The sequence below is a fragment of the Asterias rubens genome, chromosome 1 (genome assembly GCF_902459465.1).
Source record: "Asterias rubens chromosome 1, eAstRub1.3, whole genome shotgun sequence".
In the NCBI taxonomy this organism is placed as follows: domain Eukaryota; kingdom Metazoa; phylum Echinodermata; class Asteroidea; order Forcipulatida; family Asteriidae; genus Asterias; species Asterias rubens.
The window spans coordinates 11,101,438-11,129,177 of NC_047062.1; the positions used below are offsets into that span (position 1 = coordinate 11,101,438).

General features: G+C 39.0%; 1 protein-coding gene across 4 annotated transcripts in view; it reads left to right on the forward strand.

The window, feature by feature from the left end:
- Positions 1-27,740, forward strand: part of LOC117291457 (ubiquitin carboxyl-terminal hydrolase 34-like) — an 85,169-nt gene that overhangs the window by 30,853 nt on the left and 26,576 nt on the right. For 3 of the 4 annotated variants that reach the window (XM_033773157.1, XM_033773177.1, XM_033773167.1), the window contains exons 27-52: positions 1,897-2,025; positions 3,675-3,884; positions 4,864-4,932; positions 5,818-5,895; positions 6,754-6,840; positions 7,558-7,749; positions 7,981-8,089; positions 8,985-9,109; positions 10,271-10,411; positions 11,282-11,478; positions 12,891-13,011; positions 13,981-14,164; positions 14,838-15,001; positions 16,441-16,653; positions 17,367-17,423; positions 18,788-18,865; positions 19,401-19,495; positions 20,516-20,679; positions 21,760-21,965; positions 22,951-23,004; positions 23,637-23,741; positions 23,945-24,085; positions 25,958-26,071; positions 26,231-26,311; positions 26,554-26,636; positions 27,536-27,617. In XM_033773157.1, coding sequence (XP_033629048.1) covers positions 1,897-2,025; positions 3,675-3,884; positions 4,864-4,932; positions 5,818-5,895; positions 6,754-6,840; positions 7,558-7,749; positions 7,981-8,089; positions 8,985-9,109; positions 10,271-10,411; positions 11,282-11,478; positions 12,891-13,011; positions 13,981-14,164; positions 14,838-15,001; positions 16,441-16,653; positions 17,367-17,423; positions 18,788-18,865; positions 19,401-19,495; positions 20,516-20,679; positions 21,760-21,965; positions 22,951-23,004; positions 23,637-23,741; positions 23,945-24,085; positions 25,958-26,071; positions 26,231-26,311; positions 26,554-26,636; positions 27,536-27,617 — 3,279 coding nt within the window. The remainder of the gene's footprint in view (positions 1-1,896; positions 2,026-3,674; positions 3,885-4,863; positions 4,933-5,817; positions 5,896-6,753; positions 6,841-7,557; positions 7,750-7,980; positions 8,090-8,984; positions 9,110-10,270; positions 10,412-11,281; positions 11,479-12,890; positions 13,012-13,980; positions 14,165-14,837; positions 15,002-16,440; positions 16,654-17,366; positions 17,424-18,787; positions 18,866-19,400; positions 19,496-20,515; positions 20,680-21,759; positions 21,966-22,950; positions 23,005-23,636; positions 23,742-23,944; positions 24,086-25,957; positions 26,072-26,230; positions 26,312-26,553; positions 26,637-27,535; positions 27,618-27,740) is intronic. The other variant, XM_033773187.1, reaches the window with a different exon arrangement.

A 27,740-nucleotide genomic window follows, 5' to 3' on the forward strand; every position in this document is an offset into this window, starting at 1 on the left:
TGACATCAAGTTCGAGCGAGGGACTAGAGTTGACCATTGGGCGATTTTGCCTGGTACCCAGGATGTATTGCATGCGTAGGTAACCATGAACTATTGACAGTGGTTGACAAATGGTCGCTACCCAAACTTGTCCTCTGTGGCAGCAGACGTATCAGGTAAACTGCCATTGTGTAGGTAGTTCTGAGCATGCTCACATTACCAGGAACAATGGATTTATCTAGTAAGTCTGCAGCAACATCTGAAAGGTTCTTGGTCTAAAACAAGAGGGACCCTAACCCCCAAGCCATTTTTTTATCAGAAATGTTCACATCTATCCAGTCTCATCCCTGGCACTCAAAATCCCAAAACCAGAGATACCAACATACACGATTTGGGCGTAGCAAATACGATTTCGAGCCGTGACTACGACACTACGATAATACTCAATAAAACACGCCAAACAAGCCGGCCAATATAATTTTATTAAATTGTACAATACATGCAAACAACTAATGAGCTATGAAGTGGAAATAAAAATTAAGAAAAATATCAAAACAATTGTAACAGAAAAGAAAAACACTTTTAATTTTAGAACGCGGTGTTAAATATTAGCGGCGAATTCACTCGAACAATGTACGTGTCTCGCCGAATGATTGTTGCGTGCCCTCCCCCGCTGGCTGGCCGGCTGAGTGCATTTTCTACGCTAGTGGATTTCTGCAAGATCGTACCCATTGATCTCTAATACACGATGGGGGGGGGGGGGAATAGTGCACACGTGCGTGGGGAATGAGTTTGTGTGTGAGCTAACGTGTCACATCACAGTAACCTCATTCCTCATGTATTCACTATTATTGTGCCCACGCTGGCTGTACATGTACTTTATCGAAGCTTGGCAAAATAAAAGGAGACCTTCTGAACAAAAATACCTTCAACTGAGTGGCCTGTGAGGTCTAAGCTAGACAGTTTCCATGTTTTCCTACCAGTAATTGTAGCGCCGATGTCCAGACAATGCCCAGACAATGCCCAAAATACGGACACGTATTTTTTGCCCAAAATCCGGACACGTTTTTTTTCTTTTTTTTCTTCACTCTCCCAATAGCTTGTTGTTGCGTTTCTGATCATTAAAACAAAAACATTTAAGTAAGGCCACCCTTTTTTATGTTACATTTATGTAAGGCCACCCTTTTGTATGTTACATTTATTTTTGAAACATAGTCAGAAGATGAGGGAAATCAGGGGTTTTTTTCAATTTTTTTTTCACTGGCCATTATACACATTTGTAGCTGTTCTGTTGATGCATACAGGTAATTGTTATTTCACAACAATGCCTGAAAATGAGCTAATTAGCATTGTAGAGAGTAATAGAAAGATCGGTTTAGGGAGCCCAAGCTGCGCTCGCCCTTAACATTTGGGAGATGCTACTCTTTTTTAAAATTCAATGTTGGCATCTCTGCAAAACTGTTCTCTACAGGTTGTTTTAAAAAAAACTTTACACTTTTGAAATGGCTGCCAAATTAAAAAAAATATGATTCTGGGGAAAAGGTTTATATGTATGGGTAGCTTATGGACTCAAATTTCATGTGACACAAAAAATTTCCAAAAATAATTCATGATTGGGTGAGCACTGCTAACTTTTGTAAAGGGTATGAAAATTAGGTTGCGCAGTAATTAGCCTTCCAATTTTTTAGAGGTAAGTCCTTTGGAGCTTCCAAAATTCACTCCAAGATGTAGGCTACTTATTGTTCAGTGAAGAGTGCTCACCCAAGCATGAATTATTTTCAGACTTTTTGGTGTCATATGACAGTTGAGTCCACAAGGTATGTCTGATGCAAGTATTACATTAATTAATCAATAATCAGTTATTAATCAATAACCATGTCTTGCCCCCTGCCTCATTTCTCTTATAATCTTCTCCAGGATGTGGAAACAGCTCAAGAGCTTTTAGGGCGGACTCAGATGCTCTCTCGTAATGTCTGGCATCTACTCATGCTTCTTCCAACCAGCTCAGACATGCTCAATAAATTCAAAGTGCTCGTCTCACCATCAGTAAGTACAGAAGCTGTCTAGAAAATAATAACGATAATAATAATAACGATAACAATAATAAAAATAAAAATAATAATACTAATACTAACAGTAATAGTGGCATCACATATAGCATATGCAGAGCTTTGTTTTTGAGATATGAGGCCCATTCTTTAGGTGCTGAGGAATGGAGATGATTGTGTAGTTTATGGTTGTGTTCAGTTAGCTTCCTCGGGTCGACCCCAGTCTGCCCACGCTATACTCAAATAGCTTCGATGTCATTCCAGGGGCTCACCCGGGTCAGCCCCAAGTGCCCTGCTTGTTGAACGGGTCACTTGGGGCTGGCCCGAGGTGCATGACGTCACCACGAGAGGGCGTTCCATTAGCTCTAGTCAGGGGATCGCCCGAATGAGCACTGCAGCGTCGACACAGGGAAGCTAATCAAATGCACCCTATGTATTAATCAACCCACACTGGATGATATTGAATGGTCAGACAGTAGGAGGGTTGAATGTGTACTACAGATGCATTCACCACATAATATCATAACGTACTCTTGGATAGTTGATGTCGTGCAAAAACACAGTGAATGAGATATAACAGATGTGAGCTGCCTCTAGCTACCGAGTGATCTCAGTAGTCTAGTTGGTAAAGACACTGCTCTAGAGGTGCAAGGGTCGTGGGTTCGAATCCCACCCGAGTAATATATGCCTGTGATATTTTTTCACAGGACCAGTGCTAACACACATCGGTGTATGGGTATTAAAAAAACAGAGTTAATATGGTTGAATGGTCAGACACTCGGTGGGCTGACTATGTGTAGGAACTATGTGCTGTGTAGATGCATTCATGTTCAGTATTAGTTGTCACACAAGTGCAGTGGAATACAGAAAGATGTGATGCTTCTGCATCCCATATCCAACAATGCTAATGAACCGAGTTGGATATGGGATGCAAACGCGTTATTGTAAGTTATCACACAAATGCAAGTGGAATATGGAAAAATACAGTGTTCTGCATTCCATATCCAACGAGGCGGAGCCCAAGATGGATATAGGACGCAGAAGCGCTATTATTGGTTGTACTTCACAAGCAGGCGTGTGATAACATTTTTATCTTCCAGCCTCATTAAGTCAATGAGGTTAGGTTGTATTTTTGTTTTTTATTTTGCATGTGCAAAGTTCATAACGTAATATTTGCACTGACCGTATGCGGAGCGTGACGCATTGACACTCACAATACGCAGAGTGCAATATAAAAACTGGGAGTAGGTTATCGTCTGATATCACGACGTATAAGGACAACCATACAATTAGGAGGCATGTTTGTGTGGATCATTATATTCTACTTTTAAATTATCTGTCTAACCATATGCATTTCATAACAAACGAGTTTCAAATGCTTTTCAAAGACCAACTCGCCCGATCCAAGGCAACGTGTCCCTTAAATAATAATAATAATACCAACACTTTTATAGCACCTTAATCATGTTGACATGCTCTAGGCCACTGAACATGGCATTAGTAAGGAACAAATTAAAAACTAAGAAACAGAATTATAACATTAGGAGTAAATTCTTTAAAAAATACAACCAGTTAGTAAACATGTAACTCGGTAAATAGGCTTAGTTCATTTATCATTGAAAAAAAACTTTGTCTTTTTATCAACAGGAAGCAGACAAAGATTTAAAGGATGACCAGGCAGAAGTCCTTGCCGATAAGAAAGCAGCAACCAAGGAGGACATCTCTGCTACCCCGACAGCTACCCAAGCCAACTGGCCGGAGCTTCTTGACGTCAGCAACACGCATAAGTTACTCTACTCACTCCAGATTGTAGAGTCTCTCGGCCAGCCAGACCGCAAGAAACGTGGGAAGTCTCTGGTAAGTTTGTCATAAATAATTAAAACACAGCATTTGTAAAGGCGCACTGAATCTAATATCAAACCATTCAAAGGCACTGGTCAAGATGGAAAAGAGGGAATTCTCAAGTGGTTGGGAAAGCAAGTGTGAACAGGTGTGTCTTGAGTTGCTGCTGAAAGATGGAGATGCTGTGTATTTCCCTGGGGTTTTCAGGAAGCGAATTCCAGATTTCACAAAGATCTAGAACTCGTCTTATCTCGAGTTAGGACGAGTAACTCGTCTTAACTTGGGATTAATCTTAAGGTCCGCATGCTACAGTGCAGGGTTGGGACTCGTCCTAAGTCCTAAGATTAGTCTTAAGTTAGGAAGAGTTTTGTGAAATCGACGGCTGGTCTTGTAGTACGGGGAGTCAACAGGTTTTGTATGTAGAGTGGGGCTGAGCCCTGGAGTGCCTTGAAAGTGAGAATGGTGAAATTTTGAAGTAGTTGGGTTGTTTGATAAGAAGCCAATGTAGATTATAGAGGATGGGAGTGATGTGGTCATGTATCTTGTTTCCAGTCATAGAGAGACCATCTGAAAAAAAATAAAAGTGACTATTGAATCCTTATAATACTGGAACATTTCTTATAAAAAAAAGAACATTATAAAAATAGTCTAAATAGATGTTAGTATTGCATTGAGGATAAAGAACATAATTTGTTTTTACCCTAACACTGTGTACTCGGTACTTTCCTGACTTTTGTGAAAAAAATTACCACAGGCAAATCACTCAAACAATGAGTCCCTAGTTTCTTCTCAGAACCACCAATCACTCAAAAGAGATCTTTCTACATGGTGACTACTGCAAATTTGTAATGTTTATTGGTTGTTATAATTTTGTATCGCACAGACACACTTACAACTGCATCTAGGTGTATGGGTTAATGGTCTAAATCCACTGCCTTGAAATTTAAATCAAAGTTTGTAATGTTTTTTTCTCTTTCTTGAAATTTCAACCCAGGCTTGCGTTGGAAGAGGTGACCATAGTCCTTTACCCAGCTCGTCTGAGTTTGGCACCATTGATCTTAAGGTGGGTCCACATCACTCAATGTGATTGTAATGTAAAATTCATGGATAGGATAATTTAAAGACGCTGGACACTATTGGTAATTGTCAAAGACTAGTCTTCTCACTCGGTGTATCTCAACATATGCATAAAATAACAAACCTGTGAAAATTTGAGCTCAATTGGTCGTCAAAGTTACGAGATAGTAATGAAAGAAAAAACACCCTTGTCACACAAAGTTGTTTGCTTTCAGATGCTTGATTTCGAGACCTCAAATCCGAAATCTGAGGTCTCGAAATCAAGTTCGTGGAAAATTACTTCTTTCTCAAAAACTATGTCACTTCAGAGGGAGCCGTTTCTCAAAACGTTTTGTACTATCAACCTCTCCCCATTTCTCATTATCATGTAAGGTTTTATGCTAATAATTATTTTGAGTAATAACCAATAGTGTCCACTGCCTTTAAGGTTTCAAATCGTTAAAATATGTTACTTTTTGATAATGGAGTTGATAGATTCCGATGCACTTGTTTTGTTTCATTGCAAGCACCCTCCCTTGTCTACAGGTTTCTACACACATCCAATTCACAGGCACATTTACCTTGTGTTTCTCTAAGTTGGCCTTTTACTTGTAAGTTTATTTTTCAAGAATATTTTTTAGGGAATCTGTGCTTTATATATAAATACAAAAACGACCTAGAGTCTTTCTGGAAGGCTCAAAGACACTACTTTTTGTTTTTATACCATAGGTCCTTTTGGTTGGTAAAGCAGTTTGCACGGCTAATTCAATTTTCTCATGAAAAGATTATAAATTATCAGCTTTGCTGGCTTATTCAATGACTTTTGTTCAGAGATATAAAAAGAGGACTTGTCATTTTAGAATGAGCGATGAATAATTGTTTCCTGTCTTAGGGTATTCAGCTGAGTCAAAGTGAGCCGTGTCTGTCAACTGCTGGATCAGATGATGGGAGAGAGTCATGGAACGTAATGGTAAATAATAAAGACAAAAATGGAATGGGGTTGGGCCTTAGGCTGGGTCTAATAACAGTGGCCAGCCATCAACCCAGTCGCTCAAGGATTTGGGTACTTTTTTTAACAAAAAACATAATGTTCAAAGATTTACATTAAACTTACTCAGTTTGAAGATAATGATAGTAGAAAGCTTCCCTTTAAATTTTACTTGCTGAGGTGCTGTAGTTTTTGAGAAATGAGAAAAAGAAGATAAAAGTCACAAAAATAATGTTCGTCTCAATCTCAGTGAGACAAAAATTATTTTGCATGTAAAAACATATTAACCAGTTATGATATGTTGTAGTAAAATACCATAACTGGTTAATACGCTTTTGCATGCTGAAACTGAGACTTCAATAATTGTTGTGACATTGTTTTACTCATTTCTCAAAAACTACAGCACCTCAGCAAGTAATAATATAAGGGAAGCTTTTTACTATCATTATCTTCAAACTAATGTAAATCTGTGGACATTGTGTACAAAGTACCCAGACCCTTTAACATGCAGTGAAGACTGGCTGTTTACACTGTTATTGCCTATTCAAGTAACACATCAACTTCGGACATCATGTTTGGCATTCAGGTTGGCTCAGTGGTTTCTGGCCCTGCCTTTCACTTATGGGACCAACGGTTTGATACCTGGACATGTGGATTGGGGTTTTTCAGCCCCCTTCCCTCCAGTGGGTTTTCCCATTAGAGGTTCTCTTCATTGTCTTCTTTATGAAAAGTTGGTGTGTTGTTTCCATAACATGTAGGATGCTTTGCCGACTATATAATTTAGATTCAGATATTTGACAGAGTTTTATGTCACAGCATTGGATGTTTTCTTGTTTTCAGTTTGTTGAGAGTGGAGGTCTGAAACACCTGTTTAACATCTTCATGTCTGGAAACCTGGAAGCTAAGAGTGGACAGCATTGGAACCTGGTATGTCATTCTGTCAAATCTTGAGAAAGGCACTTAATCAGGATTGCTTCTCTCTACCGAGGACTATAAATGGGCACTGGCGAGAGCCGGGTAGTTAATTACGAAGGACTGGCAACCTTTAGAAATATTCTCAGTTGTTTAACGCCAAGAAAACTGAATATTATCACCAACCGATACAGACTTTACTTTATTAATTACTCAACAAGGTTTAATTTCCTAAGGGGGAAATAATTTAGTTCAATTCAATTCAATTCAATTCAATTCAATTTAATTTTTATTGGTCCTACCGTGGAGGAAATTCATTTTGAATACATGCAATACAGACAAAATTAATAAAGCACAATCATAAATAAACTACTGGAAATACATACTATTAATTAATCAGAAAACTACATAATAAACCACAATGGAATCATACTGAAACCAACATCTAAGCAGAAAGTAAACAAAGCAGTTGAACACTGAGGACAGAGTATGGTATGAGGGAGTTGAGGTACCTGTTTGTTTTGCATCGAAGTGACTGCCATCTCCCTACCATTTCTTAGTTTGATGAAGAATTTGTTAGTGTTACATTCGACTGCCTCTGCTATAGATTGAACCTTATCTTTGCAAGTTTCATCAAGATCGATGTCTATCCCTAGGATTTTTGATGCTTGTTTCACAACCCGTTTGATTTTACCATTATCTTGTTTTCTTGCTCCATTGTTTTTATGACAGTGGCAACAAGACTGCCTGGCGTGCATCTTGAAGCTCATCAATGAGTTTGCCATCGAGCAGGCCCCCCTAGATCAGGGACAAGATGACGTCTTTGAGGCGCATTCCTCCAGTGAAGAAGCCCCGCATAAGTGTCCTCGCAGGACGAGACAGAGTAGTGCTGACGTGGGAGGCATCACCACCAAACTATCTCAGGTAAGAAGATATTAAACAGTGATTTTTCAGGATTTTCTCTTGAGTTTAGGATTCGTTTCAAAATCTGCTTGAGCTTCTTAATTGTCTTGAGAGAAATGTGGTAATCACCAAAGGGAGAAAGAAATAGCCAACATTGTGTCCAAATCTGTAGTTTTTGTATTTCTGATGATCCACAGAGTCTGTGATCCTCCTGAATTGTAACATCTATCTATTGAATCTATTTTCTTTCAGCAACTGTTGGAGTTGATGTCCGAGGAAGGTGTTCTAGACAGACTGATGACCGTTCTGTATGAAGCAGCTGCACCGTCTGATACTGTACAAGTCCGTGCTGGATACTGGGGTAAGGATTATAGGTTGGGTCTTTACAGAAACTACATACCAAGGCCTACTGGCCAAGAGGTGGCGGCAATCTTTGTCCTATTTGTGGTAACTCTACACAAAAGTGTGTGGGAATCTGCTCTAGAATGGCAAAGGTCGTGGGTTTGAATCCCTCCTGAGTAAAAGTGCCTGTGATTTTTTTTTCACAGAGCTCAGGAAAGTATTGAGTATAGAATGCTAATATATCGGTGTGAGGGCAAATCAAATAATGTTCTTTATTCCTGATGCAAATTTGGGAATGACCGTGGTTTCAAGATGTGTTCATTGTTGAATGAACCCCATTAGAAAGCAATGCTGTATTTAGGCATGAAACTTTTCAGCTGATCAGCTGATTTCGTTTTTTTTTTCTTTTCAAAAAATTGCCATAGAAAACTGAAAAAAAGTTAAGTGTGATTGGCCCATTTCCTTTTTTTTTTGCAATTAGAAAGTAGCATGTCAGTGTAATATTAAACACACTGGACACTATTGGTAATTGTCAAAGACTGGTCTTGTCAGTTAGTGCATCTCAACATATGCATAAAATAACAAACCTGTGAAAATTTGAATTCAATTGGTAGCTGAAGTTGCGAGATAATTTTAGAAGAAAAAACACAAAGTTGTGTGCTTCCAGATGCTTGATTTCGGGACCTCAAAATCTATTTCGGAGGTCTCGGAATCAAACTCGTGGAAATAACTTCTTTCTCGAAAACAATGTTACTTCAGAGGGAGCCTTCTCTCACAATGTGCTATACTTTCAACAGCTCTCCATTGCTTGTTTACCAAGTAAGTTTTTATGCTACAAATTATTTCGAGTAATTACCAATAGTGTCAAGTGCCTTTTAACACCTGATGAATAATAGACTTTTTCTACATTTCAGTGATCCACTATGCCATGAAGCTACTGGTCTCCTGGGCATACAGCGATCCTGAAGTCAGGGTACTACTCTGCCAGAATAAACTCTTTGACAAGTGGCTGCAGAGACTGGTGCTCCAGACGAGTGAGGTACGCAGCAACATTATTTAAAACAAACTCACCAAATGTTTGAAACTGTCAACAAAAGCAATCCCAGAGTCAACAACACGCACTCTGTGCTCGACATCCTCTGGTGTGCTATCTTAACAGCAACACTAAAAACTAAGGCGATTAATTTTTGATAATATTTGCCCTCTGCTTGTGGATTAGTCTGCCGATTGCAATCCGAACTGCAAATATGCTGGAAATTTGTAAAACTTCTTTGAAAAACCACCTTCAAGAATCACTTTTTTTATTAATCTCCTCAATAATATGTCAGTTCATGGCCTAGCGGTTAAGAGTTCCAGATCCAACCTCTGGTGTTTCTGATCAGCAGAGTGTGGGTTCGAGAGTCATGACACCTTTGTCCTTAAGCAAGACACATAACCATGATGCTTTGTCCTTCGGATAGGACGTAAAAGCCGATGGTCCCGTGTGTTGTATAACACATGTAAAAGAACCCAGTGCACTTATCAAAAAGAGAATGGGTTCGTCCCGGTGTTCCTGGTTTGATTGGTAGCATATTGCACCACAGCACCTTGTAAACCATTACATGGTGCTATGTAAAAGGAGTAGGTCTCATTATTCAAAACGGAGTCCCACATACCTTGCAGGAAAAAACTATTTGTTAAGGGGCCTAGAGCGTCACTGAGCGATAGATATGTGCGCTATTTAAAAATGATATTATATAATTATATTATTATTATTGTTCTTATATTTCTTAATGACTTAAAGCCATTGGACACTTTCTGAACAGAACAAAAATTAAAAGTTTATAGATTTACAAATAACTTACAGGGTTTACAGAAGGTAATGGTGAAAGACTTCCCTTAGAAAATTATTTCATGAAATGCTTTACTTTTTGAGAAAACACAAATATCATTTCTCGATATCGAGAATAACGGATTTATTTTAAACACATGTCATGACACGGCAAAACGTGCGGAAACAAGGGTGGGTTTTCCCGTTATTTTCTCCCTACTGCGATGACCGATTGAGCTTTTCACAGGTTTGTTATTTTATATATAAGTTGTGATACACGAAGTGTGGGCCTTTGGACAATACTGTTTACCGATGTTGTGCGATTGCTTTAAGTGACATGGAAAGTATTTTTTAAATAATAAATACTATTATTATTACTATTATCTGAAGGTGTACGTGAGACGAGAGGTTTGCGACTCTCTCTACAGACTGTGTGAAGGAAGTAGCCTCCCATGTCAGCATTTTTCATGGGCTCTGCTCTCTAGTCTCCTCAGTTTCCTCTCACAAGCTCAGAGTATACGCCCCAAGAAGGTGAAACAAAGAAGCTGGTCAAGTCTCTCAAGCCTCTGTTTTGTAATAGTGACTAGGTCCCGTTTCATGAAATATGTAAATTGCAAAAAGCGCGTGCCCACTAACAATATTGTGGTTGGCAAAAATGAGGGAGCAACGCGCTGTTTTTTACATAGGTTATGGCTGCATGATGCAGACGCGATTGTGCGTCTACTTAGTGCACAACTCTATGGCGTTTGCAAACCAGCAGGGTCTGTACGCATGCGCGATGGGAAGGGTCTATTCCATAGAGCTGCTTTAGCTCAAAAAGAAGAAAGCACAAAACAATTTTGGTTACCAGAAAAGGTTACCAGCCAAAACTCTGTCTCCCCATGTACAATTTCTGAATGATTTCCTATCAAGTTGCATTAATCAGAAATTTGTTAAGCAATATTTTTGGCTTAATGGTTTTGATCCTTTTTTTGTAGGACAGAAAACACAATGTCCACAGATGTACATTAAACTTACATGGTTTGAAAGTAATGATGGTAGAAATTTGCCATCCTTCAAAATATTACTTGCTGAGGTGCTGTAGTTTTTGATAAGTGAGTAAAACAATGTCACAAAAACATTTGTTGTCTCAAGAGATGAAAATTATTTTTGCAGGTAAAACGTATTTACCAGTATTGGTTTTAAATAATAGTCAGCTCTGGCCCCTGGTCTATGCAGATGAGACTAAGTGTCTATTCCCTCATGGAGTTCAGGTACCAGGGCTTGATTTCTCAAAGCAAAGGCCCGTTTAATCTACAAAGGCTTTTGCAATGTATCATGTTTCATTCCTGATAAAACATTCAAATCCTTGTGAAATTGATCAATTGAAGCAATACATGGCACTTATAATCCCCCTTATAGGATTACAGTAAGAATGTAGACGACTACGGTCCCGGCTGTAGGAACTACTTCTGGCTGTTATGCTCCATCGTGGACAACATCGACAGACAGCATGACTGGTCCATCGGTAGCGGCAGTAGCTCCCCTGGTCTGGATCAAGAGAAGAAGGTTATTAATGTCAACACCATCGCTAGACATCTAGCAGAAGGCATTCAGAGGTACGCAGGAGTGATATCTTAAGCCTGGGGTCGATCTCAATAAGAGATAGGATTAACTAGTCCTAACTTTCGGACTAGTCCTAGGAGATATTAAAAACGTATGGCTAGTCCTAAGTTAGGAAGAGTATCTCGTCCTAACTCAAGATAAAGACTAGTCTATTTGTGAAATCCACCCCTGGGCTCCTTGAAATTTTAACCGCCACAGGTCTTCAAAAGATGGAAATGCCATCTTTTCAACCTACCTCCTAAAATTTTGATCCTGCTTTTGGACCTTCAAATCTTAGAATAACCTCTTTGAGTGAGTAACTGCTGTCCTTGATCAACACTGCCACTCTGCAAAGTTTGGTTCATGAAGAACTAAAAAACAAGTGTTAATGTGGCGACATGGATTTTTTTCTGTCTCCATAATTATTAAAGAATCCAAATTTGTTAGGGGTAGTATCAATGCACGTTTGTAAAGCCCCTGAAAATCAGCGTACATTTCGGTTAAATCCAGCCAAGCTTTGTTTTTACTCTAACACTAGCGCTACCAACTCTCCCGGCCTGGTTGTGCAGAAAGTTTCCTGAAAATACCCCAATGTGTTCATCCTCTGATAAACAAAGTTGAAACCTTTTCCCCTATTATGTTGAATGTTATTATAAATATCTCCCTGATATGGAAAGGTTTGCCCTATAACACCATGTAATGATGATCTCTTTTAGAGTGAGTTGGGGTGGTTCTGAAAAGAACCGTTGGTTTCAACCGCTGAGTTGAAACCAACGGTTCTTTTCAGAACCACCCTAACTCAATAGAGATAGTCACTACATGGTGTTACAGCAAACTTTTACATATCGTATTTCCATCATGCAAAGTTTCAAATCCTACTTATCTCCCTGATGTACAAAATATTCCTGATTGCAAGATGCAAATGTTGGAAGCTCTGCAACACTTCTCTTTGGGACGTTTAGAAATACTGATGTTCAATTCAATATTCCATTTAAAGGGAAGGTACACGTTTGGTAATAACTCAAAACAAATATTAACTTAAAAACTGACTTGGTAACGTAGCATTGGAGAGCTGTTGATAGTTTAAAACATTGTGAGAGACAGCTCCCTCTGAAGTATCATAGATTTTGAAAAAGAGGTAATTTCTCTCGAAAATAATATAAGACCTCTAGCTAGAAGTCTTTTTTTCCTATCTGAAAGCACACAAATTCGTCCAACAAGGGTATTTTTTTTCTCTCATCATTTTCTCGCAACTTTGATGACCAATTTAGCTCAAATTTTCACAGGTTTGTTATACTATGCTTATGATGGGATACACCAAGTGAGAAGACTGGTCTTTGACCGTTACCAAGTGTGTACCTTCCCTTTAAAGTTGTTGTAGTATTTCCTTACCTGATATGATTGTTTTCTTTACTTCCCTCTGTAGTCGCCCTGTGTTGGAGGAGAGACATAACACTATTGAGGACTTGGCATTGACTGGCTTGCTTAAACTCTGCACGGCCGTCATGAAACACAATCCACCCTTCAAGTTTAGCAAAGAGGGACAGGTAAGATTTCTGATGAAGCCGCCGCTAATGCTGAGTACGATACGAGTGCCATTTATATTTAAACATCAGAGTCCCATTTGAAGTGCGGGACTTTGTTTCCCGCATATCGTCACAATTTTCACTAAGAAGCACTTCTTAAAATCATATTTTGGAAAATCAGTGTTTTTACATGTTGGACGATATCATTGGCATGCTAATATATCATTGGCATGCTAATTTCCCCAGGTTAAGTCATTCATAAGGCGTTACAATTACATATTTGTACCAATTAGCACAAGGACAATTTAAGACTTATGTTGACTTATGCTGCTGCTATGAGATGCGATTGAAGAACATATTCAAACATCACAGTCCCCTTGAAAGTGCTGGAATTTTGCTCCCCGCATATCGTCACCGTTTTCACAAAGAATTACTTCTTTAAATATCTTGGCAAATCTGTGTTAGATGTTATCATTGACATCAACAGTTTCCCCAAATTTTAAGTAACAATATATTCGCACAATGACAATTAAAAAAAAAATCCAGTTTTGATTTTATGAACAGCTACATTCTGATTTTATCAATTTGTACAGTGAAGTATAGAGGTTTGCGGTAACACCATGAGATCATCTCTTTTAAGTAGTGTTGGTTCTAAAAAGGAATCCGTGGGAAACCACCGTTTTTTTTTCTTCAGAACCAACACTACTCAAAAGAGATGTTCTCATGTTGTTACCGCAAACCTCTCTTAATAGTATATACGTCCACCAAACAAAGTTTCAAATCCTTCAGTGAAGTACACAGGGTACATTTTATCTCAGTGTGGGCACTGTTTGAGCTAGTGACGTCATTCGCAATGTGTCTGTTTAGAGAAAATGATTCATAAGAATAATAATAAAGATCACTTTCAAAGTGCAGAGTATCCGACAACAAAAAATGCCATTCAAGAGGAAGTCCAGAATTTCAAATCACAACATCTCTCTGTCCCCCCAGGTGTTTCTGGCCAACGTCTTTGAGTGTCTCTTTGCTGTAGCCAACATGGAGGAACGCAATCTCCCTAAGTGTAAATCTAAGGGGAGTCGGCTGGCTAACTATGACTTACTGATCGAGCTTGCCAGGGGATGTCAGGACAGCTATGCTTGCTTGCATCGACTCATGCTGCAGCAACACACACCAGGTTGGTACACTTGTCATTCTAGGGCCCAATTTCATAGAGCTGCTTAACCACAAAAAGTGGCTTAGTTCAAAAAAATTATGCTCACCAGAATGGGGATACCAGCTGAAATAGCAACGACTATCTATTACTGGTATCCTACTCCTTATTGCTTACCAGAAAATCTTTTAAGCAATATTTTCTGCATAAGCAGCTCTATGAAGTTGGGCTCTAGGCAGAGAATAAGCTATTTGCGAGTTGAATAAAGTCTTGTCCCTGACTTGCTTAGTCGCAAGTTACCGCTTCAATTTCAACTCTCTCAGACTATAGAGACGGTTGCTATGTCAAGTGGTTCGGGGCAAGCTTTTGTATAGCAACCTCCTGGATGAGCAAACCCTGGTACCATTGTGTCATATACATCCATTCAGAATTGTGTATGGGTGTTCACCGTCTCTTACATAACTACACAAAAGCTTGCCTCGAATCATGTGACATAGCAACTGTAATGACCAAATAACAGTTAGGAAATACGCTTTAAATTGACTTTAGTAATTGTTTCTGGTACTTTTTTCTGAAATAATAAATGGATGAATAAGAACTTGCAAATCTTAATGTGAGTCCGACATTGGTCGACTCGAGAGAGAGAAAAAGGAGAGAATAATTCAAACAATTTCTGGGTGTTTGTTTCTTTCTCCAGGTTCACATGGCCCGTACCCATGGCAATATTGGCCTCAGGATGACGGCCGGTCCTCCTGTGGCTATGTTGGTCTGACCAACCTCGGAGCGACGTGTTACATGGCGTCTTGCATGCAGCAGCTGTTCATGATGCCAGAGGCCCGTGCACCCATTCTCAGCGCCATGGTAAGGCTCAAATAAAAACGATTTCTCCATTTTTAAACATAATTCTAGGTGTTTTTTTTTCCTAAAAAAAGGAAACTCATTAGACCAAATTCATAAAAAAAAGGGAGATATTAACCATAACCATATTATAATGCCCTAGATTTCAGAGTAGGGCTTTTAAAACCCCAAATAAGTGTTAATATTGGGCTTCATGCTTGTAAGTTTTTGAGCTTGTATGCTTTCATGCTTTGCTTTCAGAGTTCATTTTTTTTTCTCATCAGCCTATCACATCCCTGTACAAATGAGCGTTAAAAAAAATTAACACTCTTGGTTTAATACATGTGGTATGTCAGGTCTGTAATTATCGGTGGCCACAGTGGCCTCCATTGCCCTGGTCTTGGCCTTGGTGCCTCTTCAAAAGTATCCCACGGCCTTGCAAAATGGAAATGGCCTTGTCCTTTCAAAGGTGAAATTCAAGGCCTGGTGTGTCGAGTACAGGTTTTGACACTTGCTTCCATCCTGGTAAAAGGAGTTGACGGGGTACCAACCGCATCTCTGGCCACAGCATTCATAAACAGACACCATGGAAATTTGAATCACTAAAAGTCACCTTTGAGCGATATTGTGAGATTAAAATTTTCCTGGTGTTTTATTGATTTCCGAACAATAGGGGCACTTCAGATGAAATAATTTTGATGGATTCTTACCATTTTACCGTCTCAAGTAGGCTTTTAGATAAAAATTGTACAATTTCTTTCAAAGGTAGTTATCATTAAAGGATTTGGGTACATTTTGTAACACAAAACACAATGTCCACAGATGTACATTAAACTTACACCGTTTGAAGATAATGATAGTAGAAAGCGTACCTTAAAATATTACTTGCTGAGGTACTGTAGTTTTTGAGAAATGAATAAAACAGTGTCATGAAAATACGGTTTTACATGCTAAAACAATTTTCGTCTCATGTTCACTGAGACAAAAATTATTTTCATGACATTGTTTTACTAATTTCTCAAAAACTACAGCAGCTCAGCAAGTAATATTTTCAGGTGGACAGCAATTTTAGCAAGGGTCCCTTGTTGAAATTTAGCAAAGTCTCAATATTTTACAAAATACAGTTTGTGTGAAAGGACATCAATGTTTCAACTGTCCACACAGGATGACAAATAAAAATAAAAAAAATTTCACAGGGGACCTTGGACAGTTCATACATTGTTGTTCTTTCACACAAACTGAAACCTGTGCAATTTCACAACCATGCTCAAATTAAGCAGGTGACCCCTGCTAATATTAAGCAGGGGACTCCTGCTAAATTGCTGTCATGTGAAAGGGCTTAAGACTGTTAAAAACTTCACAACCATGCTCAAATTAAGCAGGGGACCCCTGCTAAATTGCTGTCGTGTGAAAACGCCTTTAAGACTGTTTCCTAAAACAGCACTACTCCTCTCATTCTCCAGATAACCGATGACACTCACCACGCCAACATCCTGATGGAGCTTCAAAGAATGTTTGCCTTCCTCCAAGACAGCGAGAGGAAAGCCTACAACCCACGTAGCTTCTGTAAGGTCTACACCATGGACAAGCAGCCCCTGAACACCGGGGAGCAGAAGGATATGACGGAGTTTTTCACCGATCTCATCAGTAAGATGGAAGAGATGACGCCACAGCTTGTAAGTCTGGGGGGGATTCTTGGGAAGGAGGTTATGCGGCAGAGTTATAATAATTATAATAATAATAATATTAGGTTTTTATGTAGCACTTTTTCACTCCCGAAGGGTGTCCCAAAGCACTGGTCACTGGGCCTTAAATCATTCCTTAAACCATCTCAGCCCCTTTGGGAGTATACAGCCTCGGGCAACAAATGCGCTACTTGGCTAAATCAATCACAAGAACCATCTCTGCCCTCACAGGTACCCATTTACCCCTGGCAATTATATTTAAGTGTCTTGCTCAGGGACACAAGTGTCACAACAACAGAAACACCAGAGCTTGAATTCGGTACTCTTATATGCCCGGCCACAACACCCTGTATATTTGGAGGTCCAAGTCCCCCAGTGGGGCCCTTTCTTTTTTCGCCACAAATGATGCAAAAAGCCTCTCTTGGTAAAGGGTACAAGAAGAAAACATTGCAATTAAAAAAAACCCTGATGTTCCTCTTAAATAGTCTTGATTGTAGGATGGAGGAACAGATGCAACAGGCAAGGAGTTCCAAAGAGATGTAGTATTAAGTGGATAGTGATTGAAAAAATAAATAAGTTGTGAAAGTGCTTGGTTCAGTAATTTTGAAAAGAGTTGTGCCCACTGGTATACATGTAGAATATCTGAAACGACCAATTAGCAACATCATGTGGATTTGTTTCTGTCTATCTTTTTTAAATTTCAGAATGATTTAGTAAGTAATCTGTTCAAGGGGGAGCTGACGAACAATGTTGTTTCTCTGGTAAGTTAATCATTACAATTTTTTTGAACATTCCGCACCACATTTCAAAGAGCTGCTTAAAGGCAGTGGACACTATTGGTAATTACTCAAAATAATTATTAGCATAAAACCTTACTTTGTGACGAGTAATGGGGAGAGGTTGATAGTATAAAACGTCGTGAGAAACAGCTCCCTCTGAAGTGACATAGTTTTCGAGAAAGAATTTATTTTCCACGAATTTGATTTTGAGACCTCAGATTTAGAACTTGAGGTCTCGAAATCAAGCATCTGAAAGCACACAACTTAGTGTGACGAGGGCGTTTTTTCTATCATTATTATCTCGCAACTTCGACGACCGATTGAGCTCAAATTTTCGCAGGTTGGTTATTTTATGTATATGTTGAGATACACCAAGTGAGAAGACTGGGGTTTGACAATTACCAATAGTGTCTAGTGTCTTTAAGCACAACACCTTGCTTGAATTGTTTCTGCTAAGCAAACATTTGCAGAAAACCAGTCACAGATGGTACATGTGGAATGGTATTTTGGTTGTTTAACTTTATTCCAGTAAGCAGAAATTTTTCTTACTTAGCTACTTTTAATGCTTAAGCAGCTCTGTGAAATTGGGTCCTGGTAATGACACCAAGAGATCCTCTAAAGCTCCTAGCACTGTGACGCAGAGGCCTGAAAATACATGTGTAGAGAGGATGATGAAGTAATGTCAGTTTTAGATGAGGGAGGAAAATCCCAAGAGGGGAAAACCCATGTAATCAGGTTTGGGCATCTGACCATAGTTCATGGAGATTAAAAGGTGGCTCCATAATCTCTCGTCTCTTTCTGGAATAAAATTAACAACCACTTTAGTTTGAGGTGTGTGTGATCTGGGCCCAGCATATTTAAAATCATGCTTGGTTTTGTACACCCCAGGAAGAGTAAATACCCGTCTCGTTGAACACAAAATAAATCACAGATCTCTTGCTTCAGCTGATGAAAAATCCTTCTCTTTTGCCGCCCCTAAACTTTGGAATAGTCTCCCCCCCCCCCCATCTCTACGCTCTGCTGATTCACTTCATATTTTCAAGAAGCATCTGAAATCACACCTGTTCCCACAATGACTGTTTTGCCGTTTGATTTATCTCGCATTTTGTCTCATCGTTTATTTGTTTCTCTGTTTCATCACAAACCGCTGTTCTTGATGAAATGGCGGTCTATAAAACATTTTTGTATGTATGTATGTTTGTATATGTGATTGACAGAAGAACAGTAACACTCAATTCTGATGATTCAATTATTGTGGATCACAAAATAACTTGTCATCAAGTTTATGGTTTAGTGTGCAAGGGAAGGTACATTATTAATGTCTTGCTTTGATGTTATATTCCTAGGACTGTCCTCATGTGAGTAGTACAACAGAAGAGTTTTGTACAGTCAGATGCCAAGTTGCTGACATGAAGAACCTCTATGTGAGTAAATGACTAGTATTACCGCTGGGTAGTCACCTATTTTCCTTAAAACTACTTTGGTGAATTATCTCCCATTTGTGATTTTCTTTATAACATAATATCCACTATTGAACCTTTTCACATGAGTGGGAAAAGCTCTTTCTTATAATATCTTTACAAACGATTTGGGTCCCTTAATGGCAGATCATGGGCAGGCAGTAGCAACATGTGACATTCAGTGCAATGGAGTCTACATGTACCCTAATTTTCAGAATAACTAGCCGTGACTTTGATTATCATGCAAACAATGAGCTCATTTAGTTTCTTTTTTTACCCGTACTCCGATGTGTACTAAGCACTGTGTGCTCAGTACTGAGCTTAGTGGCAAATATTCCGGGCATCTGAAACAGCAATCGGTAAAGTAAACTTTGCAAATTTTGACTAAAATCTAAACTGCAAAAAAAATAAAAAAATACCTTAGAGAGGAAACATTTGATGAGACAGGTTTAATCGATGAGGGTTTTCAAGATCCTAAATTTTGTTGGTTGTCTCACAGGAATCGTTAGATGAAGTGACAGTCAAAGACACCCTCGAGGGAGATAACATGTACACATGCTCACAGTGCGGCAAGAAAGTCAGAGCAGAGAAACGGTAAGAGCCTCATTTGAATTTTAGTCGCGCATCAAACCTGTATAACCAATATCTTCCTTATAGCGAGGGTTGTGGTCACATCATACACAAAATAGTCTCATGAGTTTTGGTTGTTTTTTTTATCTAGGCCCAATTTCATAGAGCTGCTTAAGCAAAAAAAATTGCTTATGCAGAAACATCCTTGCTTTATAGTAAAATCAGAGTAACGGCCAAGACTCAATCCAATTGTTATGCTAAGTAAACAACAGCTAAATACCAGTCACAAGCAATAAATATGGCATGAAATTTTGGCCAGTAGCATGTGTAAAATAAGCAAGCTGTTTTCGTGCTTAAGCAAATTTTTTGCTTAAGCAGCTCTATGAAATTGGCCCCTACTCATTTAGCACTGAGGATACTGTTCCCAGAAGCTCCTTGGAATCTATAACACCAGGGGCTATCAAAAGGTGGAATTGCCATTATTTCAAAGTTTAGATAGTAGTTTCAGATTTTTTTGAAAGTTACAAGCTTATTGTTCATCTGTAGGTTGTTCTGTGGATAGGTGTTTACAGTGTTGTGTGTTCTACGGGAATTTCCCGTAGTATAGTAAGGTAGATGCAGGTTAGCTATTGAATTGCCTCATCTGAATTGTTAAGATGATCTTCCTGTAAAGGGAACTCGGCTAACTCCCGCAAGGTTGATATGAATGCCAAGGTATCTAACAATAATACACGTTTTTTATATAGCGCTTTTTCACGGGGTGTCTCAAAGCGCTTCCGACATTATTACCCCATGTCACTGGGCCTTAAATCATTCCTTAAACCATCTCAGCTCCCTGGGGAGTATACAGCCTGTGCGACAATTAAATGCGCTACATGGCTAAACCAATCACAAGAACCATCTCTGCCCTCACAGACAACTATTCACTGCGCTGTAAGTTGGGTAGGATTTCAAACCCCCAACCTTGTGATTGCAAGTCTTGCGATCTAACCACTGGGTTATGGTGACTTCATTTAATTGCTTGATGTATGTGTCTCCCAACAGGGCATGCTTCAAGACCTTACCCAAGATCTTATCCTTCAACACAATGCGCTACACCTTCAACATGGTGACTATGATGAAAGAGAAAGTCAATACCCACTTCTCATTCCCTCTCAAGCTGGACATGGCGGGCTACACGGAGGCTGCCCTCATGGGCTCCGACAAAGGTAGGCACGAAGGGTTCGCCCTTAACTGTTTTTAGTGACTGGCCGGCAGGACCAGTTTTTACTACGTAATTTTACTACGTCGTTAGCTTTTTCATTAGTCAATCTTTCAGAATGACACAGGGATGATTTTAGCCAGTTGCTTAATAATAATGAAAGAAAAAACACCCTTGTCACACGAAGTTGTGTGCTTTCAGATGCTTGGTTTTGAGACCTCAAAATCTAATTCTAAGGTCTTGAAATCAAATTCGTGGAAATAAGTTCTTTCTCAAAAAGTATGTTAGTTCAGAGGGAGCCGTTTCTCACATTGTTTTAAACTGTTAACAGCTCTCCATTACTTGTTACCAAGTAAGGTTTTATGCTAATAATTGTTTTGAGTAATTACCAATAGTGTCCACTGCCTTTAAATAGTCTAAAATGTCTATTAGAATCTTAACCATGTGTACATGTAGGCCAGATCCTTGTAATCCTACTGTTTACGAAGGTCTAATTATTGCCTATATACTCTAGCAAAGTTGTCGTGCACTTTATGTGTACGAGGAGGCAATACAAGATTTTGATCTCTGAGACAAACAAATTTGAAATGTAAAATTGTGACTCAATTAATAGAGTTCTACTCAGCCTCCTATTTAATATCAATTTGTATTTTTTTTTTATTATGTAAAATTGCTATAATTCAGCCTTTTGTGCTGTGAGGACAGTTTTTTAATCGAAACCATTTTTTCTATCTATCAATTCAAACGCTTAGTTACGACATTCAAATGCAAACATAGTCTAGCTCCTCAATATCTCAAAGAATTAATCCACGACTATTGACTCACTCCTTTTGCTGCCACCACCAAAGCTTATGTTAAATAACTTGTATTTTTTTATTGTATGCACTTTGTTCCTTCTTTCTATATTTTCTGTAATTTCTGTCTTCAATAGTCCTGGTTTCTCGCTTTCACTTTCCAAAAGTGCTTTGAGACTTCATTGTTATTTTGAGCGTTATAAAAACTGTTCATTACTAATTTATTATTATTATTACCATTGTTATTATTGTTATCTATCTATCAAATTGTTTTTCCCGTTGTGTGTAAACAGACAAGCAATCTGACGATAGTTCCTTCATCTATAACCTGATCGGCGTGACGGTCCACACCGGCACGGCGGACGGGGGTCACTATTACAGCTTCATCAAGGATCGTATGCACAGCTCCGATGATAGATGGTACATGTTCAACGATGCCGAGGTCAAACCGTTTGATTCCACTCAGCTGGCTGGAGAGTGCTTCGGTGGTGAAATGACGGTGAGCATCTGTGAGAGACACCTGGGGCTGATTTCACTGTTTTTAACATCACAAACGTCGAAACCAATCGCAACATAGCAATGGATCTTTGGATAATGATTTTGTTAAATCTTTACTCATTGCAACAACTGCAGTGACTTAAGTGAGAACGCAAAATCAGTGACGTCACAAAAGCAATGGATTTGCGGTTTGCGATCACCAAGAAAATAGTGACAGCAATGATCCCAAACAGGGACTTAAGTAAAATTGGCCCAAGCCCCCAAAAGTAGCTAAGCACAAACAAGTTATGCTTACAGGAAAAAGGTTACCAGCCAAACTACCATGTAATATGTTCAATTTGTGACTGGTATCTGCTTAGCAGACACCAATATTTTTTGCTTGGCCACGTTTTCAATATTCTTTGCCTTCCACTTTATAGCTAGTTGTATGCATTTATAAGCGTTTGAGATATAATGTGTGATGCATGTTCTCGCACCTACAATCCCGGTAAAAATGCTGGGCCACCCATTCCTAATGTTAGATAACCATTCCCTGTCCACTTCCCCAAGACAGAAAAAACACTCTCTGTTCTGTCCCCCGTCCCCCCGCTCAATGTCGACTGTAATGCAGAAGACCGTGCAGCAATGAGAACCAACATTGAAAGGGGACAGAGGGGGCCAACGAGTTGTGGCCGGGATTGTAGGTCTTACTTGGATTTTTTACTGTCTATGTCTAGGTGCAACTTATTCAGTTTTTCCTTCAGTAATTTTTTTTCTTTTTCTTTTCATTGGGTACCCAGATTTGTTGTTTTTCCCCCATTTGCCCTATTTTTTCCTGATTCAACTTTCATTTACTTTTGTACTCTAACTCAAATAAAAGTGTTTATTCTGATTTAGATTTTGATATTGATGAATGTTTGTTTTCGCTGTGCTAATGGAAAGGTTCCCTCAGGATTAAATAAGAAGCAGGTAGATAAATAATAAATAAAACACCTTCATCTTTTCAGACCAAGACTTATGATTCGGTCACAGACAAGTACATGGATTTCTCATTCGAAAAGGTAAATATAAACAGGACTTTTCATTTATTATCAAAAATCTTGCCTGGGTAGACCATGAAAGCTCAGCTGGTAGAGCACCAGTACGTTAACCAAGAGGTCTTTCAAATCTCGCTTTCATAAATTTGTCTTTGTTCAACCAAAATCATTCACCTAGTCGAGTTTCCTTTGTGGTTTATAACTTGATATTTGCAATTAAGTTGAAGTCGCATCCCGTGCAGGTGATCTCTTTGCAGCCTCTTCACAAGATGTATCGTAAACCAGGGATGAGATACTTCAAACTTTTATCTGAATTCAGTCTTTTTATGTCGACCTGGTGAAGAAAATCAGACAATATTTGTTTTCCACAAATAAAGAAGTCCTGGTCTTTGGTCTACTTCTCTAGTGCTTTGGTTAATGTTCTCAAAAGCTTATTGTAACCTTTAACTTCAGGGGTTGCCAAAAGGTAGAGATGGCATCATTTCAACATACCTTTGAATTTTTATCCAAGTTTCAGACTTTTTTGTTAGTAATAACTCTTTACAAGATGTATCGTAAACCTGGGTTGGATGGCTTCTGATTTGCACCCCTGAGCAAAAAGATACTGACTAAATATTTATATGTTATTCTGTAATGGCTATTATTTACATCTGCAGACCCACAGTGCCTATATGTTATTCTATGAGCGATGTCTACCAGAGGATATCCACAAAGAACCTCCAGCCCAGCCTGTCATAGAGCTACCTAAAGAACTTGCTGAGGTATGTAGCGGACCGATGATGTCCCAAATCTTATATTGGCACTCCATACTCCTAAGATTCCTTCATGCAAAACCAATGTCATTTTTGCTGAAGATGAATTTTCCCATTTCCTTAAAACTTTCATTGTTGCCACCAGTTCACTAGATTATTTTGTGTACTGCGGGGAATTTATTCGTTTTGGTGATCGGTTTTAATGTTTGCAGTGGATCTGGCAAGACAACAAGAACTACCTTCGAGATCGTTCAATCTTTGATCACTCTTACATGAACTTCATGTGGCAGGTGTGTAGTTATCTGCCGTCAACTCTTCCAGACCCTTCACAAGTGCAACTCATGGCCTCCAAGGTAAGTGAGAAAGCTACTTAGAAACATGTCTGGCATTCTTGTGTTTTTAAATTTTTTGAATAATAATACCTCACCGTATTTTGTTCAAATATTGATATGTAAGTTAGATAAGTATCTTTAAATTCTGGTGGGTATTTTTTTAATGAAAGTTGTACCCCAAGTACAAATACCTGTTTATGTTTGTTGTGTTGTCATTTAGCCTTGGAGAAAGACTCTGCTAGGGTCCAAACGTCCGGCGGTTAACTATTTTTTCCAAGTACATATAAAAAACAGTTTACACTGGGTACAGTTTTTTTTCTCATTTCGATTCTGGTTTTGTGAATGTTCTGGTCCAGCGAAAAAAATTGAGCTGAAATCCCAGCAGTCCTGCAGATTTTTCGCCAAATTTGATTCCTGCCTCATCAGATAGAGTGAAAGTATTCTCATGAATGTAGATCATATGTAGATAATCTTACATTTTCTTTGTGATTATTATTTTTTTTTTTAATAGTATTTTTTTTTCTTTGGTTGTTTGCCTGTAGTTGTGTTTGTCCCTTGTCTTTTGGTTTTGATGTGTTAAATGTGCCTGTTCGGGGTTTCCCTTTTGCACCAATCAGGGCTCGAATTTCACGCTGGACCGCAGGCCCGAGGCCAGTGATTTTAGCTTCGGTCCAGTAAACTTTATGCCGAACAAGTCCGGCGGTCTTGTGTGGTTTTTTTTGCATACTAATATAGTTACTATTACAAATAATTATATGAAATATATTATCTTTCATTAAAAAATGTATTTCAATCTCATTTAAAATAAAAGTGTTTGTTTTACTTGTCGTCAAATCAGTGTTCTGAGCACGCCTGCGGAACGTCAATCCGTCCTTTTTTCACGTGCATCAGGCTGCATACAAGTTTTCCATTCAGTTTACTCATTCCCACACCTTGTACATCTAGTCTCAAACCATTGATGTTTATGCACCCGGGGAGTGAGCGAGCGGGGACGAGGGAGTGATGTGTTGGTACCCGGCGTGGCGGCACACCTTAGTACAGCGATGTTTGTTTACCACTGACCATGTGTAAAGTCTGATACCTTACAAAGGAGTGTTGAATTTGCATTAAGAAGGTCTGGTTGTAATACCACACATCCCTGTGTTGCATGGATTAAAAGTAAGGTCTTGTTGCCAAACGTCTTGCTAAGTATGGCTACCAACAGTGATGAGCTTCTGACTACTGCTGTCAAATTTTTGGTCAATCTTTTTATGACGATCTTTTTATGAATGCTGCACGTTGCAGTGTTTTGTTGGTGATTTGCCTGTCAAATCGGATTTTTTTTTTTGAGGCGGCGAGAATGACGTGAAGTAGGTATATGGAACTTTATTGATTGGGTTTCACAGCAAAAAAAAGCCTCCTAAGGGATGAAAAAGGCCTGCTGTTCTATCGTGTTAACTTTTTTTTTTCCTAATAAAATTTTGGTCTTGTAAAAAATCCGAGGCGGCGAGAATGACGTGAAGTAGGTATATGGAACTTTATTGATTGGGTTTCACAGCAAAAAAAAAGCCTCCTAAGGGATGAAAAAGGCCTGCTGTTCTATCGTGTTAACTTTTTTTTTTCCTAATAAAATTTTGGTCTTGTAAAAAATCTTCCGGTCCAGTAAAAATTCTGAGCAACAAGCCCTGCGGTCTTGTGGATTTTTTCCCCAAATTCGAGCCCTGCCAATGTCATTTTTTTATGTATCTGTGCAATGAAGGTAATAAAAAATGATTAAAAAATAAAAATTAAAAATAATTCGCAAGGCCTTGTGTATACGTTGCTTTATTAAGCAGGAAGCAACTACAATCCAGAAGTAGAAATAGATACAGAAATTCTTGTTCTCAATAGTGAAGTGTTTTCCTTCCTGTTTAGTTGACGACAACCTTTGTCTTGGAGACGTTAATTCACGCCAGAGAGAAACCCACCATGTTACAATGGATGGAGCTTATGACTAAACAGTTCCATACATGCCAAGCAGCCTGTGAGGTCAGTATCAAATACAGTCATTTTCCTCCTGAATGTTATCTTCTCCAGAACTCTTTTAGGTTTTATTTTTTATCTTTTGTGTTTAATTTTATGAACTGGTGGAGAGAGTTAATCATTTTTTTTTTGTAACCTTGTATTTTGACTGTATTTTACTTGCAGTGGTTTTTGGACTACATGGCTAATGATGACTGGTGGCCACAGCAGATTCTGATTAAGTGTCCCATTCAAACATGCAGACAGGTGAGCTGTTAGGATGCTAGGTCAGGGGTCATTGTCATGATGACGTCCATTGCTTAGCGTTGCTTAGTGGCTACATTTTGTTCGTTTTGTTAATAAGTTATTTGACTGGTGACCCTTTTCTGCTAAGCTTATTGTGTGCTTAGCAAGTTTGTTAGCTAATCAGATTGTCTTAAAGTGTGTAGTTGTCTATAATGAAGTTGCCATAATGTTTTGTTTTGTTTTGTGTTGTTTTGTTTATTCAGTTGTTCCAGAGACTTTGTGTCCATGTGATCAGACAACTGAGGGACAAACACGCTCCGTTGTATCTTCATCCAATCGTAGATGGGTAAGTCATGAGTTCGAGAAAGACGGGGGATTCTGAAGCCTCTTTCACACTAGAGAGGAAAAAAATCCCCAGAACCCCATCATCACCACTTGCTCATTTCACACTTGATGCACCTATTTTGTCAACTGCGCCTATTCTGTATCATTCATGTACCTCTAAGTTCGATCAAAGTTTACATATACAAGGACCCCATCTCAATCAGGCGACATCCACTCTGGCTGTGGCTTTTGGCTGCAGCAACAATGTTAAAGAACAGGCCTTTTCAGTTATCTTGGCTCAATTTCATAAAGCTGTTAAGCAGATTATTCTGCTTGGTAGAAGCACGCATTGACTAGGGTACTAGCTGCATCAATGTAAACTGTACTGTAATTTGAAGGGTAACCTATTTCTGCTAAGCGATATATTTCTTTGCTAAGCAAGTTTTTTTTGCTTACATGCTTACACTGCCAAAAGGCCAAGGCACACAGGCCCCAATCACGAGAACAAAAACGATACTGATAAAAATGCTCTCCCTCGATTGGTTGAAATGCTCTACGCAGAATACGCCCACGCTCACTCGACCAATAGGAGACTTTCCAACGCTAGGCGGCAGCAGACATACCGGGTAAATTTCCATTGTTTACGTAGTTCTGAACATGCGCATAATTCTGAGAACAATGGATTTACCCGGTAAGTCTGCTGCCCTCTATCGTCCCAGAAAGTCTCCCATTGAGGGCATGCATTGTTATCAGTATTGTTTTCGTTCTCGTTATCGGGGCCTGTGTGACTTGACCTTAAGTCTTTTATCCGGACACTGTTGTGTTTCTTAATACTACCGTACCTGATAGAGGACGACATGCCCAAGTTAGAATACCTTGCAACTTACAGTTAATTTGATTGGTTTGTTCTTACTCGGGCAGGGAGGACGAGGTGGATATTCCTCCTGATGAGATTGGCAATTATTCCTGCGTGACAAGATTCATCAAGAAGCTCCTCTCCATCGTGAGTTCCAGTCTTTCACTCTCAGTTGTGTAACTCGTAAAACTTAATAGCTGTTAGTTTTTCACCAGGGATAAAGAATATAGTTTGTTTCTACTCTTACACCGATGTGTATAAAGCACTGTA